General features: G+C 36.4%; 1 protein-coding gene across 2 annotated transcripts in view; it reads left to right on the forward strand.

The window, feature by feature from the left end:
* Positions 1–20,652, forward strand: part of LOC129265390 (thyrotropin receptor-like) — a 128,550-nt gene that overhangs the window by 41,033 nt on the left and 66,865 nt on the right. Inside the window, exon 1 of one of the 2 annotated variants that reach the window (XM_064102221.1) lies at positions 4,553–4,674. The exons of the other annotated variant lie outside the window; for it this stretch is intronic. Coding sequence (XP_063958291.1) covers positions 4,664–4,674 — 11 coding nt within the window. The 5' untranslated portion in view covers positions 4,553–4,663. Of the gene's footprint in view, positions 1–4,552; positions 4,675–20,652 lie in introns of those variants that run through there. 2 annotated transcript variants of the gene reach the window in all.

Here is a 20,652-nt window from a genome sequence, read left to right on the forward strand (position 1 = left end):
ATGTTTCTATTCATGACATCTTTTCGCACTCTGTCCATCATTTAAACATAATTTTGTAATAAAAAAAAAATCGCACAACACAATTTACGGCTCCATCGTCGGGATATTGTGACAAAAAACTTCTGCTCATTTGGATATTGCAATTTTTCTTCAACGTTTTCGCCCTACAGCATTGCACATTTTCTACAATTTACTGTCCCCTTCATGGTCTCCATAATCCTGATGTCACACACACACACAAAAAAAAATTGTCTCAATTGACCCCTTGCCTTGCCAGCTACAGTCAGGACCACTGACAAAGATTCGCGTCTCATGTTGAATGATTAAAAAAAAAGTTTTATAGATTTAAATTATGGCAATAATATGAAAAATACAAGTCCAAGATTTGTATATGAATAATCATGACTACGTCAATAATGAAGCCCATATACAGTCTCTCCTTTTTGGTGCAACGTCATTAATCATTATCATGTGATCCATCAACCAGGTCATGTGATAAACGAGCTAGTGTTAAATTATGGACTAAATCCATCATGGGAGCTCCCATTTCTGGTATTTGGCTCTTATTTTAGGGAACATGCATGAATTATTCAGTCAGAAATCCCGTAAGAGCTCCGATATTAATAGAAAGACAATCCATCATCAGATCATACAGGTCTTGAGCAAAATTAGCTAACTAGATTCTAATGTGAATAATATGTTATGACAAAAGGAGTCGTTCGAAGAGACCTACAAATTGCAAATGGTCGGGTGTTATTCTTCAATTTTTTTATAGTCATGAACCCACCTCCATTTAAGTTGATCAAAATAACGCACTCGCCATAGACCTGCTTTATATTTACGAAGTTAACGCCACATTTCCCAATATGCCTAGGTATTGTGTTCAATCATTGCCAAATCTTTGAATTATAATTTTTGTTCAATCATTCTTTGTATTTATTTGGAGAACAAGTGCCATGTGGTCATTTTGTCGAGTTTTCGTCGAATATTTCATGTTAAATAACTTACAGTCGATAGGACCTACATGAGAGGGGTTTCCATGCGTGAAATATATTTGAAATATTTGAATATGTTTGAAATGTGTGATATATTGTACATAGACAAAACCGTTGTTCTCTTTGTCAATACTAAACAGCAGTTGTTTTCACTGCTCACGAAAGTGAGCATAAATTTTGCCAAGCCAATTTTTGTTATAATGTTATTTTCACATGGCCAGTATAGTCGGATTTACGTAAGCTTCACGCTGTAAAATTATTTTCTCCCAAGTCATCCAGTATTGCTTTAAAACATTGTGGAAATCGGGCATCTTGATCAAACATGACTTGTCAAAAAATAAAAATACAGCATTTGATTCCACGTCAACCTGTATGGTCACCACGAACATCGTCCATCTCAATTTCTCGTCCGCTACGTGAGTATGGGTCGAAACTTTTCTCACCTATAAACACTCGTAAAAGTGCAGTTCAGGTGTAAGTCTCAAACCCACTCCAAAAATAGAGAGGATGTTAAAAACAGGAGCCAATTTGCCCCATCACACTCTCACCAAGAAATGAAAGACCGCATTCATTCGATCAGGTATTGATTTCAATACGGAATGTATAATTTATGTATTTATTTCAGTCACCAACCCCCATCCTAGTTGTTCTTTGAAATACATTACATTTTCATACATTCACTGTTTGACGAAGAAATGAATTTTGCAAATCTCATAGCTTTTAAGGGAGGGGGTTGAATCTAATTGATATTTTTTTCGGACTGGAACGAACTATTGCTATTTGATTTCTTTATACATTACAGTGATGGACCAGTCTGAAATGAGATGGGAAATCCAGACATAATGTATTTAGAACTTAGTCTTTCTCTCATTGTAAATCGGCCTGTGGATTGGTTCACAACCACCATTGATTGATTTCCAATCTACAGAATTTAAAGTGTCCATTATAGTTACACCATTGGCATCACTGTATTAAAGTTGGGATAACGGAGTTGAATCAATTAGAAAAACACAACACATAAAAAAAAATGTACCAGTAATTATGATACTGGTATATATCCACAAGAACGTATATTTAAATGTGTTAGAGGAATATTCTTATGTTGAGGTTCTTCTGAAACTCGGGAAGTGTAAAAAAAGGAGCATTTGCATTCTTTTGTGTAATTAAAACGGCACAGGTAATATCAAGGTAAAAATCTCCTTTAAATCAATTATATTTACATTAGAGTGGGATGTTTCGGGCCACGTGAGATACCGAGTTGTTTTGATTTGAACAGATCAATGTTGTTTAATATCTTGCCCTGTATTTCGCTTTTGTGTAAATTGAAATAAACTGGCGACACTCATTGTTTGATGAATATCTACTTTGCTCTCACTAAACTTTGTTTTCACTTTGGATCAATCATACTCAATGCATTTTATTCCCATCAATTTGCCAGCCTCCGTTCAATTTGCTGCTCTGCTAACATTATGTAATGATTGTTTAACTTTGATTCAATTAACAGTGTGTGTTCAGTTTCAGTGTAAATATGCAACTGGGAATTCATTTCCTTTACCTCCATGGACGTCACTCTTATTCAAAGAAATACAACTGTGAAGGGGAGAAGTGAAATAAGGAAAGATGTAGGAGTCTATTCTAGTCAAAGGAACGCAAAAAAAAACAAAACCCTGAAGTAGTAACAGTGTTTTAACCTCAGATTTGTTTAGTATTGTGTTTCGATGGATGTTGCTTCAATTAGACAGGTAACTTTATTTGACCGTATATTCTCTTACTGAGGTTTATTCAAGAGAAATGAAAACCGATTAAACATTGAATCAGTATAAGGTTATGTTATGTAAAACAACTCACCCTGATTGTATTAAATAACTTATGTTGACTGCTTCACACGTTGTTATTGCAACATTCATCCAAGATGTGATGTCCAAGTGCGTTTTACTTCGACTCGCGCTTTATTGTTAATTGTTTTTGCAATGCTGAAATCCGACATCATTAACACATCCGCAAACAAGTTTGTTTTACAAATTTTAGCCAACCATCAAAACGTAATTAAGAATAGCGGAGACTTACTGCGTGTTGGTAGAAGTAATCAACACGCCTCCAACATCTAGTATTAATTGTTTCATTCAATATTAGGCATCGAAATCAAGTGAAGGGGTTATGATTACTAGTAAGTCCTGTCAAGACAAAGAGAAGGGATTTAGTTGAATAGGATACGGGGGTACAGTGAAAATGAAAGGAGTGAACACGTTTTATACATGCGCATGGGTACAAGTGCAGGACACAGGGGGCACGTGCTCCCCCTCCCCACGATTGGATTAAAATTTGTATACAGTGCGTATCAAAAAAAAGTTTACACTTTGAAAAAGCCCTGGGAATTAAAAAATATACAACATATGGGTCATTTTTCCACATATATTCTTCGGTTTGGGTCTCATCTATCCCATGAAAGTAAAAATTTTGACAGAATGTTATACTTGAGTGAGCACTGTCCATTTTTGTAAAGCTCGCAGAAATCTGTTTGCGCAGAAATGCTCATTTTCACGCTGTGTCAAGGGGAAAGGGCGAAATTAAGCTTGCGAAACATTTCTCATACATTTCCCTTGCACTTATTGTCAATTAAAATAAAACGGATACATGCAAGCATTTTGTAACAATTTGCCACCAAAATCAAAATGTTAACACTTAGTAAGCACAACCTTTACCCTTTTTTGTGCCAGCTGGATCTGAGGACATAACTAAATTTAAACAAAAGCTTATATCAGACATCTCCAACATTTTTTCACTAAGTTTTTATCACTTAAAGTGGGTTTACATTTCATTTTTCATTTAATACTTGTTTCTCCACACTTTTCCCAAGCTTGACAATGATTAACAAAATGAAAATCAAGCCTAAGCCACTTCATGAAAATCACAGCTCTGTGCAAAGCAAATATTGTCACGATGGCCACAGTGTGTGGGGGAGTGGGGTGGGGCGCAATGGCACTCTTTGAAGTGTTTTGGGAAAGGAAACAAGTTAAAAAGGGTAAAAAATATCTTCAAATCAATTTTACTAGCTAAATTCCATGTGTTCTTCATGATTAAGGTCTACTTTTATTCGCATAACTATTTCAAAGTTCTGCGCGAATCATTTTTCACTAACTTTTCAAAAGTAAGTGGTGCTCACTCAAGCAGAAATATTTTTTGACAGTTATATCGTCGTTTGCTTAAATTGATCTGTACTAATGTTTAAATGTGGAAAAATCTTCAGGATATTACAAGTGTATAATTTTACAGGACTTTTTCGAAGTGTAAACTTTTTTTTCATACGCACTCTATAAAGAATACTCTGTAGTAAGATGCGCCTCTCGTGTGCCCATATTTTAGAAGTGGTTATAAAGTAAGTATTCCGAAGTGAATAATTGTTTTGTTTCTCATTTTCTTTACTTATCATTAGAGAAGAAGTGAAAAAGTGCTCGATTTAGGAATGATGATCTTTTTTAGTTTGTCCTTCCAAAAATGAATGTGCCCCACTCCCTCATTCTGAAATCCTGTGTGCTGTTTCAAAGTCGTTCGAAGTCACTCGCAACTGTAAACACGACTGGTGACACGTACTAAAACATTGATGGGAGTTTATTACGTAAAAAGTGGTTAACAATTAAACATTGCGCGTTACAATCTTCAACTTTCTCATGATAAATCTGTAAGTATATCAAAATGTTGTATTAGTATCTTTTTGGAAATTATGTCTTAACCTTTCAATTAATTCTTTAATTGATCCATAAAAGTTTGTTAATATAAAATATATCGTAATTTCATATGAACTGGACACCTTTGAATTCCTCTCAGAACTCATCGTGCACTTTAACCAAGTTATATATCCTATGTATGCACCCCACTCTTGTGGTGTTTTGATGCAATCCGCTGGAATTTTACCCGTGTTAGGATCGGATAACGTACTCATTACCATCCTGAGGCTGATTGAGTAGTCAAATAACATTCTGACGATGGTCATTTGTAAGTATGATGATTTGTCGGTGCGTCATTCACCGGCTGAAAAATCATCCGGTTTAGAAATCGTGAATTACATCCAAAAAGGTTGTCTTTTTGTGTACGTAGAAAAGGTAAATTACCAATTCGTCTCTTGCGAACTCGTCCACTCACCACATGGTCTCCTTTCATATAGTTTTATGTCATTCCGTCCATCAACATTTCGTCTAACAACAATATAGTCCAATAATAATTTGGTCCAATCATCACTTCGTATAATCACCATTTCGTATATGGCTATCTCTTTTCATAACCAGTTGGGATAATATCCATTTCATTTTCAGTCATTTTGCACAATTAACACTTAGTTCAATTATAGACCAAGTGGTATGGACTAAATGGCTATTGGGCCAACTGGTTATTAGACAAAATGGTCAGTGTACGAATTGGCAATTAGACCATGTGGATAGTGAACGAGCTGATGGTAGACCAAATGATAGTAGACGAGTTGGCAATTTGACGAATTGGCATTAGACGAATTGGAAATAAATCGTAGGAAAAATGAGGAAGACTTAGGAATGTGCTTTAGGTATAGGTGGACCGTGGAGGCTTTTTGATTTCTTAATGTGGGACTTAATTTATTTCATTTATATGCATATGGAAAACAAATCGTGAGAAGATTAGGGAGGATTATGACCAAGAACAAAGGAATACAAGAGAATTCAAGATCAGAACAACAAGCAAGAAACGAAAAAAAAACACCCACATCTTCTCTTTCTCTCCTTACACACCCCCGCTCTCGCACCCCCAAATCTTTCTAAAACAATTTCCTATTCTAACACATTCCATGATTCTCCATAATATGTACAAAAATATTTTTAAAACTCAATATCGAGACAAAACAACTAGAGCGAAAGAAAAAAACAGTACCATGATTCATCGAGTTATATTAGGGGAGTCAGATGCAATAATAATGAATTAATCTCATGCATGATACAAACAATTTTATCTTACTTTTACGGACTGTAATGTGCATTCTATTAAAATCAGATTATCATCAAAATGATTTATGATGGTTAAAGTATTGTAAAATTATGGTGTCGAACATTCTGATTCCTTAAAAAGTAACAAGGATATAAAAAATGCAAAGAAGGCACAAAATTTCAAACATAAATTATTTATGAATTAGACAAAAAAAAAGGAAATCAATTGAACGCCTACCGATATTGTATGACTTTGTTGGTCATTATGATGAAGGATTTTTTTTAAATTATTCATACAAGTATATGAGTGTGTAAGATGTTTGGGGACTGTAGTTGTATCATGGTGTATTGTAATTCACCCTTCGTGATATTATTTTTAGATACTTAATTTATTTCATTATAATTTTTAATAAAAGAAAAGCTCTGTTATGAAATTGTATTTCAAGATTGCATGAATTCATACCTCATTCCTTAAGTATTGGAAGATGAGGCAAATGTGTGATGATTGTAAAATGAACTGGAGAAATTGGCTGAGATTCAAGGTGAAAGTCAAGAAATATGTAACGGAGTACAAGACCATCCTGGTTAGGTGTACCTCCGGAAAGGATGAAACAAAGTCGCAATTTATATACTGCCTATATACCTCCCAAGAGAAAAATGTGTAAAAAGAAATCTTCCTTTACGTAAAGTAAAATAAGGAAGACAACAATTCGACCATGTCTCGGTCTCGGCCATGTATTCACGGATTTTCATCCGCCATCGATTATGAAATACATCGCCTGAAGATCGATTTCAAGTACGCCGGAATACAGAACGACGGTGTTTTGATTTACTCGCGTCGAATTCCGTCGCGCACTGTTTTCCCGCCAATCCAGCTTATATCACGTGATTAAATTTCCGGGATTTGAATTGATCGCGCTCAATCAGACAAGCTGCTCGGGGAAGTCTCCTTTTTATCCTTCATACGTTCTCAACTCGAACATATCTTAAACCAAAGCCGTTTGGTTCCCTCCTGTGGCAATGAAATAAATCAGCCCTTTCGAATCCTTTTCCGTATCGTGTTATTTGTGATAGCAAATCTGGGCCACGGTTGAAAACCAATCGGGAAATCAAAGTGTTTATAAGGGAGGATGCTTAAAACAACAAAACAGACAGTTTGACGCCGGTTTACGGAGGTACAACTGAAAGTTCGATCGCCATTCATATGCTGCAATCTCTGGTAGATATGGACATACCTTCTGAAAATAGTTTGCTGTCGACAATGAAATTTAAGAAAACCGATTTCACTTTTATCATTTTTAAATATATTTTTCTATCCTCACATTATCATTTTTGTTAAAACTTTCCTATTCTAAAGCTAAAATCTACACTGTTAAAAAAACCTGATTTTACAGAAAATTTTTTTTTGCAGAAAGCAATAACATAATCATTCTGTCAATTCATAAAACAGAATTTTTCTGCAATTTAACAAAACAGGTCTGTTTAAAAAGGGGAAAAAGGTTGTTTATTAAAGGAAATTTGTAAGGTTCCATACACCAAATACCAATTTCCTGTAATTGTACATGATATAATGTAAGATTACGCAATCTGGTAAGATTACAGGTTGTCTCGAGACTCTGCTGCAGGAACTTCTTTTATTTTAAGGATACATTTTATAACAGTGTAGTTACCCTATGCTACCTTCTTTGTTTAAGATGTTTTGGGGCATATGCCTTTTATTTTTGTTTTACGAAATACATACCAGGTCATTGGAAGTTTGAAAATTAACATAAATATTTTTACTATGAACTGAATGGAAAATAAATCTAACAGTATAACAAAGGGTAATAACTTATTACGGTATAGACGCAAGAGCACAGTTAAAGCCAGGGTTGTCAGTAACTCTGGACACGACCTGCAGTAACGCAACTTCTGTACCAACGATTAAAATATTGAATTTGTACACCAGCTCGAATGACTCGACTGAAGAGTATAGGGGGGGGGGGGGAAATACTTCACACGGTGCGGCCATGTTTTTAATGGCCGTACATCGCTAAGGTCGTTAGATCGCAACTTTTATGTGGATAACCATATTAATGTTCCTACCTGTTTTACTCGGTTGGCCTTGGGATAAGTTTGAGGCTGTGGCATCGAGCAAAAAGCTACATGTAGATAATGTGCCCTGGGTGAAAACGGAAGTATCAACTCACAAACTTATACTTCTTGAAATAATACAGGTGGTAGTCACGTTTTAATATTCAATTATAAAAGACTACCTGTCTCCTATCCCCGGGGACCAGGGTAGTTTTTAACCTATGTATTATTCCTGTTGTATTGGGTCGGAATCAGTTATAGGTTTTCCACGTGTTGAAGACGAGCCCCGCAAGAATTCATTACCAGAAGTTCAAGAAAATTCTGATCATTAAAATGCGGGTTATCAAAAAGAGAGATCATTCCATTACACTATCTACCCTACGGCAATAAAGTCACCTATAGTAGTGGAAAACCTGTCACGTTTCTTTTTTTTTTCCTGATCACTTTCCCTTATTTGAGTCTTTATATTTTTGAGGCTTTCTTTTATTTCCAACATTCTGCAACATTTTTTTCTTATGGCTGCATGATGGATTTCTTCTTCTGAAAAGCGCGAGCAAAAGTTGTCATTAACATTTGAAAGGGATTAGGTAGCATGGGAGTAAATGATAGTCTATGGACATATGTTTTTATACAGAATTGTAATCATGCATTTACTTTGAGATTTAAGTAATATTTTATATAACTCCTGACTTCCTTTTAATGACACGGATGATCAACGTTTATGCCCTTTCTCGGTACCATTTTCTTTTGCAAAGGATTTCTCCCTTCCAGTTGTCATGCGTTTTTAAGCACCCAGTGGGAGTGATTTCTTGTCGTCGGTTAGATAATGTGTGCTAGTTTCCTGATACTTTTATCAGTGGTAGGATTACTGTGAGTATCTACTGTTTTGTGAAGATGAAATCATCTATCATCTATCATTTAGACTTGTCTAATACTAATAATACCAAGAAAACGAGTACTTCTTTCCCTAGTCTTTGAGTAGCGTTTTCATGTACATTAATGTTCTATTTTACTATTCTGTTTACCATAGATCTGATTGTGTAGTATATTTTATTTCTCATTTGATTAGGAAAATAAGTTTATGAAATTGTGTGATACCATTTGAGCAGGCTTTAAACTGAACATGCTAAAAGCATAAAGAAAGTTATAATGTATCAAAATATGAGAATGACATACTTTTGTAAATGCAATAGGTTGGAAAACATTGTTATGTGTGCATGTGTATTAAAGTGGGCGTGGTTTTGTGCTTATATGATATTGTTTTCCTGCACACCCATATTACATGAAATGTATTAGAATATAATCCACAACATATAGTGGTATGATTGATCATGAGCAATAATGAGGTAAAAAGTGTATTTGAATATCAACTATATAGGAGCGTTCTACATTTTTGGGGGGTTTGGTGGTGGTCCGGGAGCTCCGACTAAAAAGAGAAGTGGTCGACGGTCCAGGGGAGGGGAAAATGCTATTTATGCCAACTACTAAATATTATTCTGTATTCATTTCCATAATATTCGTGCAGCTGTTTGTTTCCGAAACCACTATTACTTTTGTTAGTACGAGCGAGCGCAATGACCGAGGAAAAATACTTTCTCATATCATAATTGTGTTAGTTGAGAGACTATGTCATAAATAATTAAGGCCCTATAGTTCTCACTTTCGCTAACCCGCGGCTATTATCACTCTTACTCTTGTGCAATTTGTTTTCAAAAATGTCAAGTTAACTGAATCTTCAGAGACAAGATGATTTTTGTTTAACGTCCTTATGATTCTGAGTGTTTGTTCAGATCCTCCAAATGACGGAAGACTTATCTCAACTGATTTTAGCATCCTTGACCCACCACCTTACACTGCTCAGCAAATGATGCTTGAATTGTCGGGGTAATTTGTTTATCCCCGACCTCAATAATATTGACTCTTCTTGTCCCCGTTCTTCCTCAACTATAGCATTGTCAACATCGACTGAAGACCACTATCCTCTTACATGGTCACATGAATGAGTTCCTTATTATTTGGCTTGTCACTTACAATGCCGTGAAGCATTTCCAATCTCTCCCTCCATTCTGTGGCGTCACTTCCTCTATGCGGAATATGATGAAAACTTACCTGACGCCGCCAAGTGCTTGCTAGGCCTACCATGTGACCTGAAACCCGGGCTCTGATTGATGGATTGTCATCGCAAAGAGCTATGCCGTATGCCTTCTGCGTCGGGACTCGTGTTTAATCTATATGGAATTCCTAGTTTATGATTCCTTGAATTAAACCATGTTTCCCAGAAGTGGGCTGCATGGAGCGTTGGTGGAATATTAGTGTTAGTTGATATTATGGAGTAATACTTTTTTTTCATTTCATTTATTTCCCCTTCAAGATAAAAACATTTCATGCATATATATATATATATATATATATATATATATATATATATACTGTATATATATATATATTTATATATATATATACAGTGCGTATCAAAAAAAGTTTACACTTAGAAAACATTCTCTAAAATTATACATTTGTAATAGCGTGAAAATTTTTCCACATTTTAACATTATACAGATCCATTTAAGCAAATGACGACATAACTGTCGAAAAATATTTCCGCTTGAGTGAGCACCACTTACTTTTGAAAAGTTAGTGAAAAATGATTTGCGCAGAACTTTGAAATAGTTATGCGAATAAAAGTAGACCTTAATCATAAAGAACATGTGGAATTTAGCTCGTAAAATTTATTTGAAGATATATTTCACCTTTTTTAACTTGTCTCCTTGCCCAAAACACTTCGAAGAGTGCATTGCGCCCCACCCGACTCCCCCACACACCGAGGCCATCGTGACGATATTTGCTTTACACTGAGCTGTGATTTACATGAAATGGCTTAGGCTTGATTTTCATTTTGTTAATCATTGTCAAGCTTGGGAAAGGTGTGGAGAAACAAGTATTAAATGAAATGTAAACCCACTTTTAATTATAAAAACTGAGTGAAAAAATGCTGGAGATGTCTGATATAAACTTTTGTTCAGATTCAGTTATGTCTTCAGATCCAGCTGGCACAAAAAAGGTAAAGATTGTGCTTACTAATACTAAGTGTTGAAATTTCAATTTGGGTGGCAAAATTGTTACAAAATGCTTGAATGTATCCGTTTTATTTCAATTGACTAAAAGTGCAAGGGAAATGTATGAGAAATGTTTCGCAGGGTAAGTTTGATTTCGCCCTTTCCCCTTGACACAGCGTGAAAATGAGCATTTCTGCGCAAACAGATTTCTGCAGGCTTTACAAAAATGGACAGTGCTCACTCAAGTGTAACATTCTGTCAAAACAATGACTTCCATTGGATAGATGAGACCCAAACCCAAGATTATATGTGAAAAAATTACCCACATGTTGTTTATTTTTTTAGTTCCCAGGGCTTTTTCAAAGTGTAAACTTTTTTTTGATACGCACTGTATATCAAAAAAAAAATAATACAAATCTATTGGTGGGAGGATCATAGAAAGCACATGAATTGCTTGTTTAAAATGATCCTCAAAAACTAAATATACATTAAAATGGAAATATGATTAAAATATACAAAATATATGATAAAAAATAGAAGATTGCATTATTGAGATACGATTAAAAGAAGGGTGGATATTATGAGCATTTCAAGTGTTATATACGACGAGTGGTTTCAATTATGAATAAGAAAATATGAAATACGACGATTTAGAAATAAAAACTGGGTAAGAATGAAGTTATAAAATTCCCTATCATCCCTATAAAAAGCTGGTCTTCCATCACTTGTCATTCTCAAAAGATAGTGGATCGAAACTTAATCCTTTTGGGCGAAACTGTACCTTTGATTAATTCGTACTGTCTTTCCTTCACGGTTTAATATAATTAAATCTACAATTCTACCTTTATGAAATGGATACTTAAGAAAATATATACTAAAAGGTATTCTAATACCGGAAGATGAATACTTCAATCTAAATAATTCTTATATTTTTGAAAATTTTATATTATCGATTCATCTTTCACAATTATAGAGGAATTGAACTTGTCTGTATTAATATACTAATTTCAAACAATTTAAACGTAAGTGTTTTATATTTCTTTCTATGTTTATTTTTTCACAATTTGTTGGAACTGTCCTCCTTTGGAAGTGAACTTATAAGTTTAGAAAATACTATCAAATGTGGCACCATTTCTATGTCACGGAAATTGAATATTTGAAAGAGTTTTCAGGGTTTTCTTTCAGTGTAATTCCAGTCATGTTATATTTCAGAAATCATATAATAAACACCTTTTTAATCAATGCGCTTTCTTTCTTGACGTGCTGCTGTATTATAATTTTATTCTGAATCACGCAGTGTGATTCCTGCATGAAATTATGATTCTTAAAATATCATCTTCTACATCTGTTTCTTTCGTAACAATTCATATTTATGAGAAAATCAATAAATAAATGAATACATATATATATATATATATATATATATATATATATATATATATATATATATATATATATATATATATATATATATATATATATATATATATATATATATATACATATAAATGTGTAAAGTTATACATGTACAACAGCTTTGGCAACTCTTTTATTTAAATATTGTAAAGAAATGGATGAAGAGAACAATGGTAGGCGTAGCTTAAATCAAGGTTCCCCAGAGCTATCTACCCTTTGGAAAAATTGGTGATGCCGAAAAAATGTCTCTGCCGGGAATCGAACCCGGGCCCCCAGCTTTGAACGCCGGTGCCTTAACCACTAGACCACAGAGACGGGTTAGTGGCTAGGGCGACCCCGATCCGATTGACCGTCAGATAGACAGATTTTCGACACTATACCAATTATAATTTCCTTTGTCGGGTGAAGGTGGGTTTCGAACAATGACAAGCCGCCATGCTTCAGCTGGATCAAAGCTATTGCTTTGATGCAGTACACGTATGGGAGAAAGTATACAAATGTGTAAAGTTATACATGTACAACAGCTTTGGCAACTCTTTTATTTAAATATTGTAAAGAAATGGATGAAGAGAACAATGGTAGGCGTAGCTTAGATCAAGGTTCCCCAGAGCTATCTACCCTTTGGAAAAATTGGTGATGCCGAAAAAAAATGTCTCTGTCGGGAATCTAACCCGGGCCCCCAGCTTTGAACGCCGGTGCCTTAACCACTAGACCACAGAGACGGGTTAGTGGCTAGGGCGACCCTAGTTCGATTCCCGGCAGAGACATTTTTTCGGCATCACCAATTTTTCCAAAGGGTAGATAGCTCTGGGGAACCTTGATCTAAGCTACGCCTACCATTGTTCTCTTCATCCATTTCTTTACAATATTTAAATAAAAGAGTTGCCAAAGCTGTTGTACATGTATAACTTTACATATTTGTATACTTTCTCCCATACGTGTACTGTATCAAAGCAATAGCTTTGATCCAGCTGAAGCATGGCGGCTTGTCATTGTTCGAAACCCACTTTCACCCGACAAAGGAAATTATAATTGGTATAGTGTCGAAAATCTGTCTATCTGACGGTCAATCGGATCGGGGTCTCCCTAGCCACTAACCCGTCTCTGTGGTCTAGTGGTTAAGGCACCGGCGTTCAAAGCTGGGGGCCCGGGTTCGATTCCCGGCAGAGACATTTTTTCGACATCACCAATTTTTCCAAAGGGTAGATAGCTCTGGGGAACCTTGATTTAAGCTACGCCTACCATTGTTCTCTTCATACATTTCTTTACAATATATATATACATATATATATATATACATAATATGCCTGGTCCCACTGACCGACGGATACAAAACGTAAAGGATACGGCGGACGAGCAAAATTTAGGGGTGGCTCCATACGTTTTCATAAGCTCCATAAATGGACAAACTTGGGGGAAAATGGAAATCACTGTGGACGGATGCTTGATGGATACAGAGCGTAAGAAACACGTATGCAAATAGTACACACGGATGCATAAAGTTTTCCAACGGATGGCAAGATTTTTTTTTACGCTTTACATCCGCTTTGCATCCGTAAGTGCAGTGGGACCAGGCCTTTAGCTTTAGTTAGGTATTCAGTTGAACATATCCAAATTTATCTTTCGAGACAAAGGGGATCTCTGGAAACTTGGGATGGAATCTTCAGAGTGCTTTCGGGCTCACGAGTGATATGAATAAAAATCTCGAGCAACACGTGGCATAGGGGATTAGCTACCAACTTTTTTAGAAGAATTGTCCCAGTTTAGTTTAAGGACTTATCTAACCACAATGACACCTGAACGTTGGCGGATATTTCTCACTCTTAGGAAAACTCCAGAAATCCAAACCAAAGATTTATGCGACACAAGTCATCAAAACGTTATTCTTCTTTTTTAAAGAAGGAGTGGTTCTGGACATCCTAGGTGAAGCTGGGGTCACGACACTGATGCTGGTTGGGGGTTTATAGATACTCCCTTATTGTCATTACAGATCGGTTAGTTTTACTGGTATCTAGATTAGATATGAAGTAACTCAGCATGAGTTTATGTTTTGTTTTTCATTATGGTATGTACATGTAGGGTAAATAAAGATATTTTAAACTTAGCATAAATGAATGGAAATATATTTTTCTTATAGCTCATGGCGGAGAGAAATTGAAATATGATTAACGCGTAATACTTTTTTTTTGCAATGATGCACGACTCTTGCACCAGTGATATCATTTACATCAGAGACGCATAAGACTACTGATGTGGGATAAAATGGCGGTATAACAGCATGCTAAGGGAGTTTATCAAAATGGTATGCTAGATTAAGGGAAGGGTGTGTTGTTGTTCCAGGACCTGATACACCAAATATATTTTTATATTATAGATTACACTGTTAAAACCAATTGAAACTATTTGTTGTTGATTTGAATTAATTTTTAGGCAAAATATTTGCTACTGTTACAAGTTGCTAATGTGTTATTTGTGACGACTCAGGATACTGGAAATACAACCATGCACATCAGAAACATGTCAATTGGCCCCATACGTGCATTCGCATTTGCACATCGATGTTAAACGTGAAGTATCATGCAAAAGAGGTTCGGTATTCAATAAGGATAATGGCATCGCAGGCCCGTAAAGATACCTCTTTAGTATTTTCGAATCATCTTCAAAATAACCGCAAAACCACGAACTGAACGCGATGTCCCGCAGAGAGGCTTATGATGAGGCGCCGATATATTTATCTGAATACCGGAATGAATATTATCTGTGTGTGGTGTAGGATTGATTTTAGAAAATAATACTGTATTAAGTACCACTCTCACTGGAATTATTTATAGAAACCGAAATGAATAGTGAATAATCAACTTAGTTATGTCTGTTCAGATATTAAGTATGAAGAGAATCATAATTCATCAAACCATGGGACAGATTTTGGCTTCCATAAAAAGTGGAATGCAAAAAGTAGATACTCGATTTTGAGATCTAACAATTTGTCTTGCAAGCTAAGATGTTTGGTTCCCAAGGTAGTACCTGGACGTAGCATGTTGTGAGATGTTTGATTATTCCATAGTCAAATCAATAAAACTGAATCCTAACCGACTGCTGGTATGTTATTTGGAAATAGCGTCAAAGCTTTGGTCGGCCAGTAGGTTCACCAGTGTTACCGTGCATGCAGTATACAGTTTGCCCATAATTACACTGATCAAGTCAGTGACGTTCGTTTGAATCGGACAAACCATCTCGAATTCATAATAGAGTATACATAGAAATGGCAAAGACAACAAAACTTAAGTTAGCAAAGTTCATTCATATTAAACTCACTTTTCCCTGACCAAAAATAGCTTATCAAGCTTGCTTACACGGAAACGATGGCTTGTTCGTAGCGGACGAGATATTTGTCATTGCAGCTCGAGAATGAGTTGAAACTCATTCGATCTATCTGCCACTTTCCCTTTCAAATCAGTTCTTTGATTCGATTTATTAGGGCTCGTTTGCAGTAAGACGGAATTCAATTTCTCACGACCCATCAAGTGATTCCAGAGGACACATGGAGTGGGACCAAAATTCAAGATTGCTCTTGGTTTTTTTTCTCTTTGTATTTCACTCTATACAATCACAAAGTTGACGTTAACCGCACTCTCTTCAAATTGAGAGGTTCAGTTTTAAGCACATTGTTCATTTTCATTAGTGTCGTTTAGATAAGTCATATTGTGTAACTTCTGAGGCAACAAACTAATTCACATAGACATACATTTGAAAGAATCCTTCACCTTTCCCCCAAAAAAACCGTAGAAACATTGAACAATCATGATATAGATCGCATTTTGGATTTAATGGTCTTTTATACAATACGGTTTTCAAGGCTTGATAAAACTGGATGAGTAGAATTGAGTGATATTATGGAGACAACTGGTGCCAGCTTTTGCTATTTAAAGCACATCAAAGTATAAAATAAAGATATGATGTTTCAGGTAGAAGGGATAGAAGGAGAGATTTATACGAGAAAAAAGGAGAGATGAAGATTGAATATGGATACAAACAATACGACAGGTCTTTGAAAGTCTTATATGGAGAAAGAATGAGAGTGAGGGTTTCGTAGAAAATTGGTCTCTGCGGGAAATAAGTCACTCTGGTGTCAACAGCGTTCCGAAACTGTTTAACAAACTCATTATTTCCCGTTACTTTGCTATATACTGTTCTCTGATAATGGAGATTAATGGTTTTAATCCTATCATTTCACCCTCATTCGTAACCTGATTGTATTTAGGTCAAGTCAGGGATGAAGAATTAATGAAGGTCTGTTTTGGATAGAGTTCTTAAAGGAGAATGAAACCCTTGAAACTAGCTGAATCCATATCAAAGAGAAAAATCAAAGAAACATATTGTTGAAAGTTTGAGGAAGATTGAATGAATAATAAGAAAGTTATGAGCATTTGAATATTGAGATCACTAGTGCCATGTAGATCCTCTCATCGGCAATGCGACCAAGATCTGTGATATCACACACGTACAACTCCCTCATTACTTTAGTACTTATTTCACTTTTATTCTCACTTTTATAGAGTCTATCACAAGGTTAGGTGTTTTCTTTATGAGTTGACAAGTACAGAGGTTTCACAACATTATATCATTGATGAATCGTTTGTCATATGATTAGAATGAGCAAAAAGAGATGTTTTGGGGTATATTTTCAGTGTCCGAATGGGAGAGTTGTACGTGTGTGACATCACAGATCTTGGTCGCATTGCCGATGGGAGGATCTACATGGCACTAGTGATCTCAATATTCAAATGCTCATTACTCTTTTATTGCTAGTCCTATTTTACTCAAAGTTTTGTTGATCTTATTCTTTGATTTTTCTGCTTTCACAAAAGCTAACTTGCTCCAAGAGTTTCATTCTCCTTTAAATGTCTTCTTCGTGTTAGCGTCGCGTTTTAATGGTTGCGGCAAGATGCGATATGGGTTAATGGAATCGTCATAGGGCGTGTAAAGAGAACTGATTAAAGTTTGCGCTTCTAGGCTTCCGTCACGTTTACATTAGCCAAAGGTTCTGTCACGGGAAATGAGGTATGGATGAAGTCAGACATCCTTCAGTGTTTTTCACCCAAGATTCCCCTTGCGTGGAGAAAGATATCTCTTGGTTGTAGAACGGAAAAGTTCGCGAATGGCTTCTCATTTCGCCTTTTTCGGACGGTTGTAGGATGAAGTACGTAGTTGCAGTGAGAAGTATTCGACTCAGTGAGAGTATGCTGAATATCATGTATTATTTTGATAATGGGCCATTGCGATGAAGGAAGATTTACTCAATTCAGGAAGACAAAAATATATGTTTCTCCTCGTCAGTTTGTTCTGATCAAGATAATGACTCGAGGTGTGCGTATACGTTGTGGTGATGTGAAATGTCCCACATGGCACACCTTCTACTAAAACAATGATGTGACACAATCATATTTTACATTAACAAATATAGTAATGGTTTTCCTTATTTATATCAGGTTTAAGATTTACGATACTGATACTGATATCATGATTTATGTTCAGTTCCACTTTCATATTATCCCACCATTCACTCACAAGAACTGTCCTCGTTGGCTGCAATTTTCGGATTGTTGCAACTCAATTTGATCATGATTTGATACACTTTGTAGTATGGTAATGATATTCAAGATCACATGATCATAATAATTTACAACATCTTTAAGCATTACTGATTCTACACATTCTTCCATGCTGTCTGATAGTGTACCTTTATAGATATGTTGTTTGTTTTTTTAAGACTAGGCTACCCTGAATTTGAATGCCTTAAAGTTCTGAATTACCTGCTTTATAATTTTAATCCAGCTATTTTCCTGCATATTTCCCTGCGTCTTTTCTTCTTGAATGATCCGAATATGAAGCGCACAGTTTCAGCAGGCCACTGTTCAACTTCAAACATGGCTGCCTGACATCTCACTCTTTGATTGGGCCGCACCTCTGATAGCCCCCTGGGTAGTGCGGGGGTATCAGTGCCAAATTAGCATCGACATTCGTGGGTAGAAAAGATCCGTGGCAGGGGTTAAAAAGCGTGTCACTCTCTTGCGTCGGGGGTAGTTGATCACGACGGATAGAATGACAAGCCATTCTCAATGTAGATAAAGCTAGGGTTACACCAGAACCGTATTCGGGTAGTTTCGGGAGTATTATATGTTCTCCCTCCGCGAATGCGAGAAAATTCGGGAGGGATTCGGGAACATTCGCGGAGGAATTCGGCTAGTTTTGAACATTTCAAAACGAGCCTTCCAAAATACTCCCGAATGTGGCCACAACAAATTTCATTCGGGTCACATTTTGGATGTATTCGGATAATATTCGGTTGGATTAGGGGAGGCATTTGGGGTATTCTGAGCAGATTCGGACCGATTCGTATCATTCGGGGCGAAAGGTCCGAGCGTGGTGCATTCGGTCATATCGTTACGATTCGGGTCAAGTTTTGGGTCATCATTGGTCAGTAATCGGAGTAATCACGCCACATTCGGCTTGATTCTTGACACTATTCGGGTGGCATTCAGCTTTATTCGGGATGACCAAAATTGATTCGCCGGGTCAATTCTCGGTGATTCTGCGCTGAATCGGGACCAATTTGCCTTCATAGAGTACCGAAGTGTGACGTCACTGTCATGACAACGAACCGGCTGGTTCTAAACAAAGTCGCAGCTGACGATCGTCTATACACATTTACATTTGCATAAATTACCATCATTCTGAGGTTGCAAGCGATAAAATTCCGTTAGCAGCCAGTTTTTCCTATGAGAAACACGCCCCGGGCTAATTTGCTTAGAACCAGGCCGCCATGACACCATGGCAACTGACGTCGTCGCTTCGGTACTCTATTCCTGGAGCTCCCCGAATCAGAAAGAAACAAGTTCATAAATCGGGCCGTATTCGGGCAGAATCGGTTCGAATCTATTCGGGAAAAATCATTTCTGGTGTTACCCTGGCTTTAGGAGAACCGTGAGAGTGCTCACCGAATTCTTTTTTAAAATGCCGTATAATGCACATTGCCACCGCTGTGGTTTGTCAGCATAAGAACTGTGCACGGTATAACTGCAAAGCTTTCTCGACATTTCATGATGATATCGTTTAATACTCATAATTTTATTATTACTGATCACAACGACAAAGATGATGTTGACATTGGCTAATCTTGGTTTCTTGAAACCCGTGTATCATCTCGCAAAATCTTCATTGGAAAATGAATTATTGCGATTGAATGTGTTGAAATATAAACAAAAAAGATACGAATTGATCACACTCTCCAGATCCATTGATATCACGGCTCTGTTCTTCCGAGAGTTCAAACTAAAATCTTTCTAAAACGCTTGATTCCTGTAAAGTTTATTACGATTTATCTTGCAAATGATAACAAAATACATGTTTCTCTAATACAAACGCATAATAATGGACGATCTCCTGACTGGACAATATATTTTTTTATAGATCAGGAAAGGCGACTGTACTTTCGAGATGACCCCCATCTTGGAATACAGTGGCGGAGAACACTCCAACAACGATGCCATTGTAAGTTTGTATGGAGTGAAGGAGATATGAATGGCGCCGGTAAAATCGACGGTTTGGTCTGCAGGGACCTGATGGCAGGAAAGGAGTACGGCGAGAAGGGGTACCAGAAGAACCTGCTGGTCAATAAATTTTGTCACCGTGGTCACAAGAATAGAACATGAGCACACTCGTGGACCTTTCCTTTGTCTCTCTCCTTCTCTCTTTCTTTCGATTTTGAACTTCCTGAAGATTTTCAGAGGAAAAAAATTCTCTTCGAGACAGCTCGTTATCGTGTTTGTCTTTCTAGAGGGGAAAAAGGGGAGTTTCCCTGGAAAATAAGTACAAAGTATTAGTATTTGGGACATTAGTTACTTTGTAGTGGGAGGGTTAGAACATGAAATAAACTTAATAGCTCCCTCTACTACGATGGCCATTTCCTTGTCCAAATGTCCAAATTCGGTCCATCAACATTTCGGCTAACAACTATTTGGTCCAATCATCACTTCGTCTAATCACCGTTTCGTCTATGACCATTTCGCCTCATAACCAGTTGGTTTAATATCCATTTCATTGTCATTCATTTTGCACAATTAACCCTTAGTCCAATTGGACCAAATGGTATATGGACTAAAT

This window comes from Lytechinus pictus, chromosome 7 (assembly GCF_037042905.1).
Source record: "Lytechinus pictus isolate F3 Inbred chromosome 7, Lp3.0, whole genome shotgun sequence".
Lineage (NCBI taxonomy): Eukaryota > Metazoa > Echinodermata > Echinoidea > Temnopleuroida > Toxopneustidae > Lytechinus > Lytechinus pictus.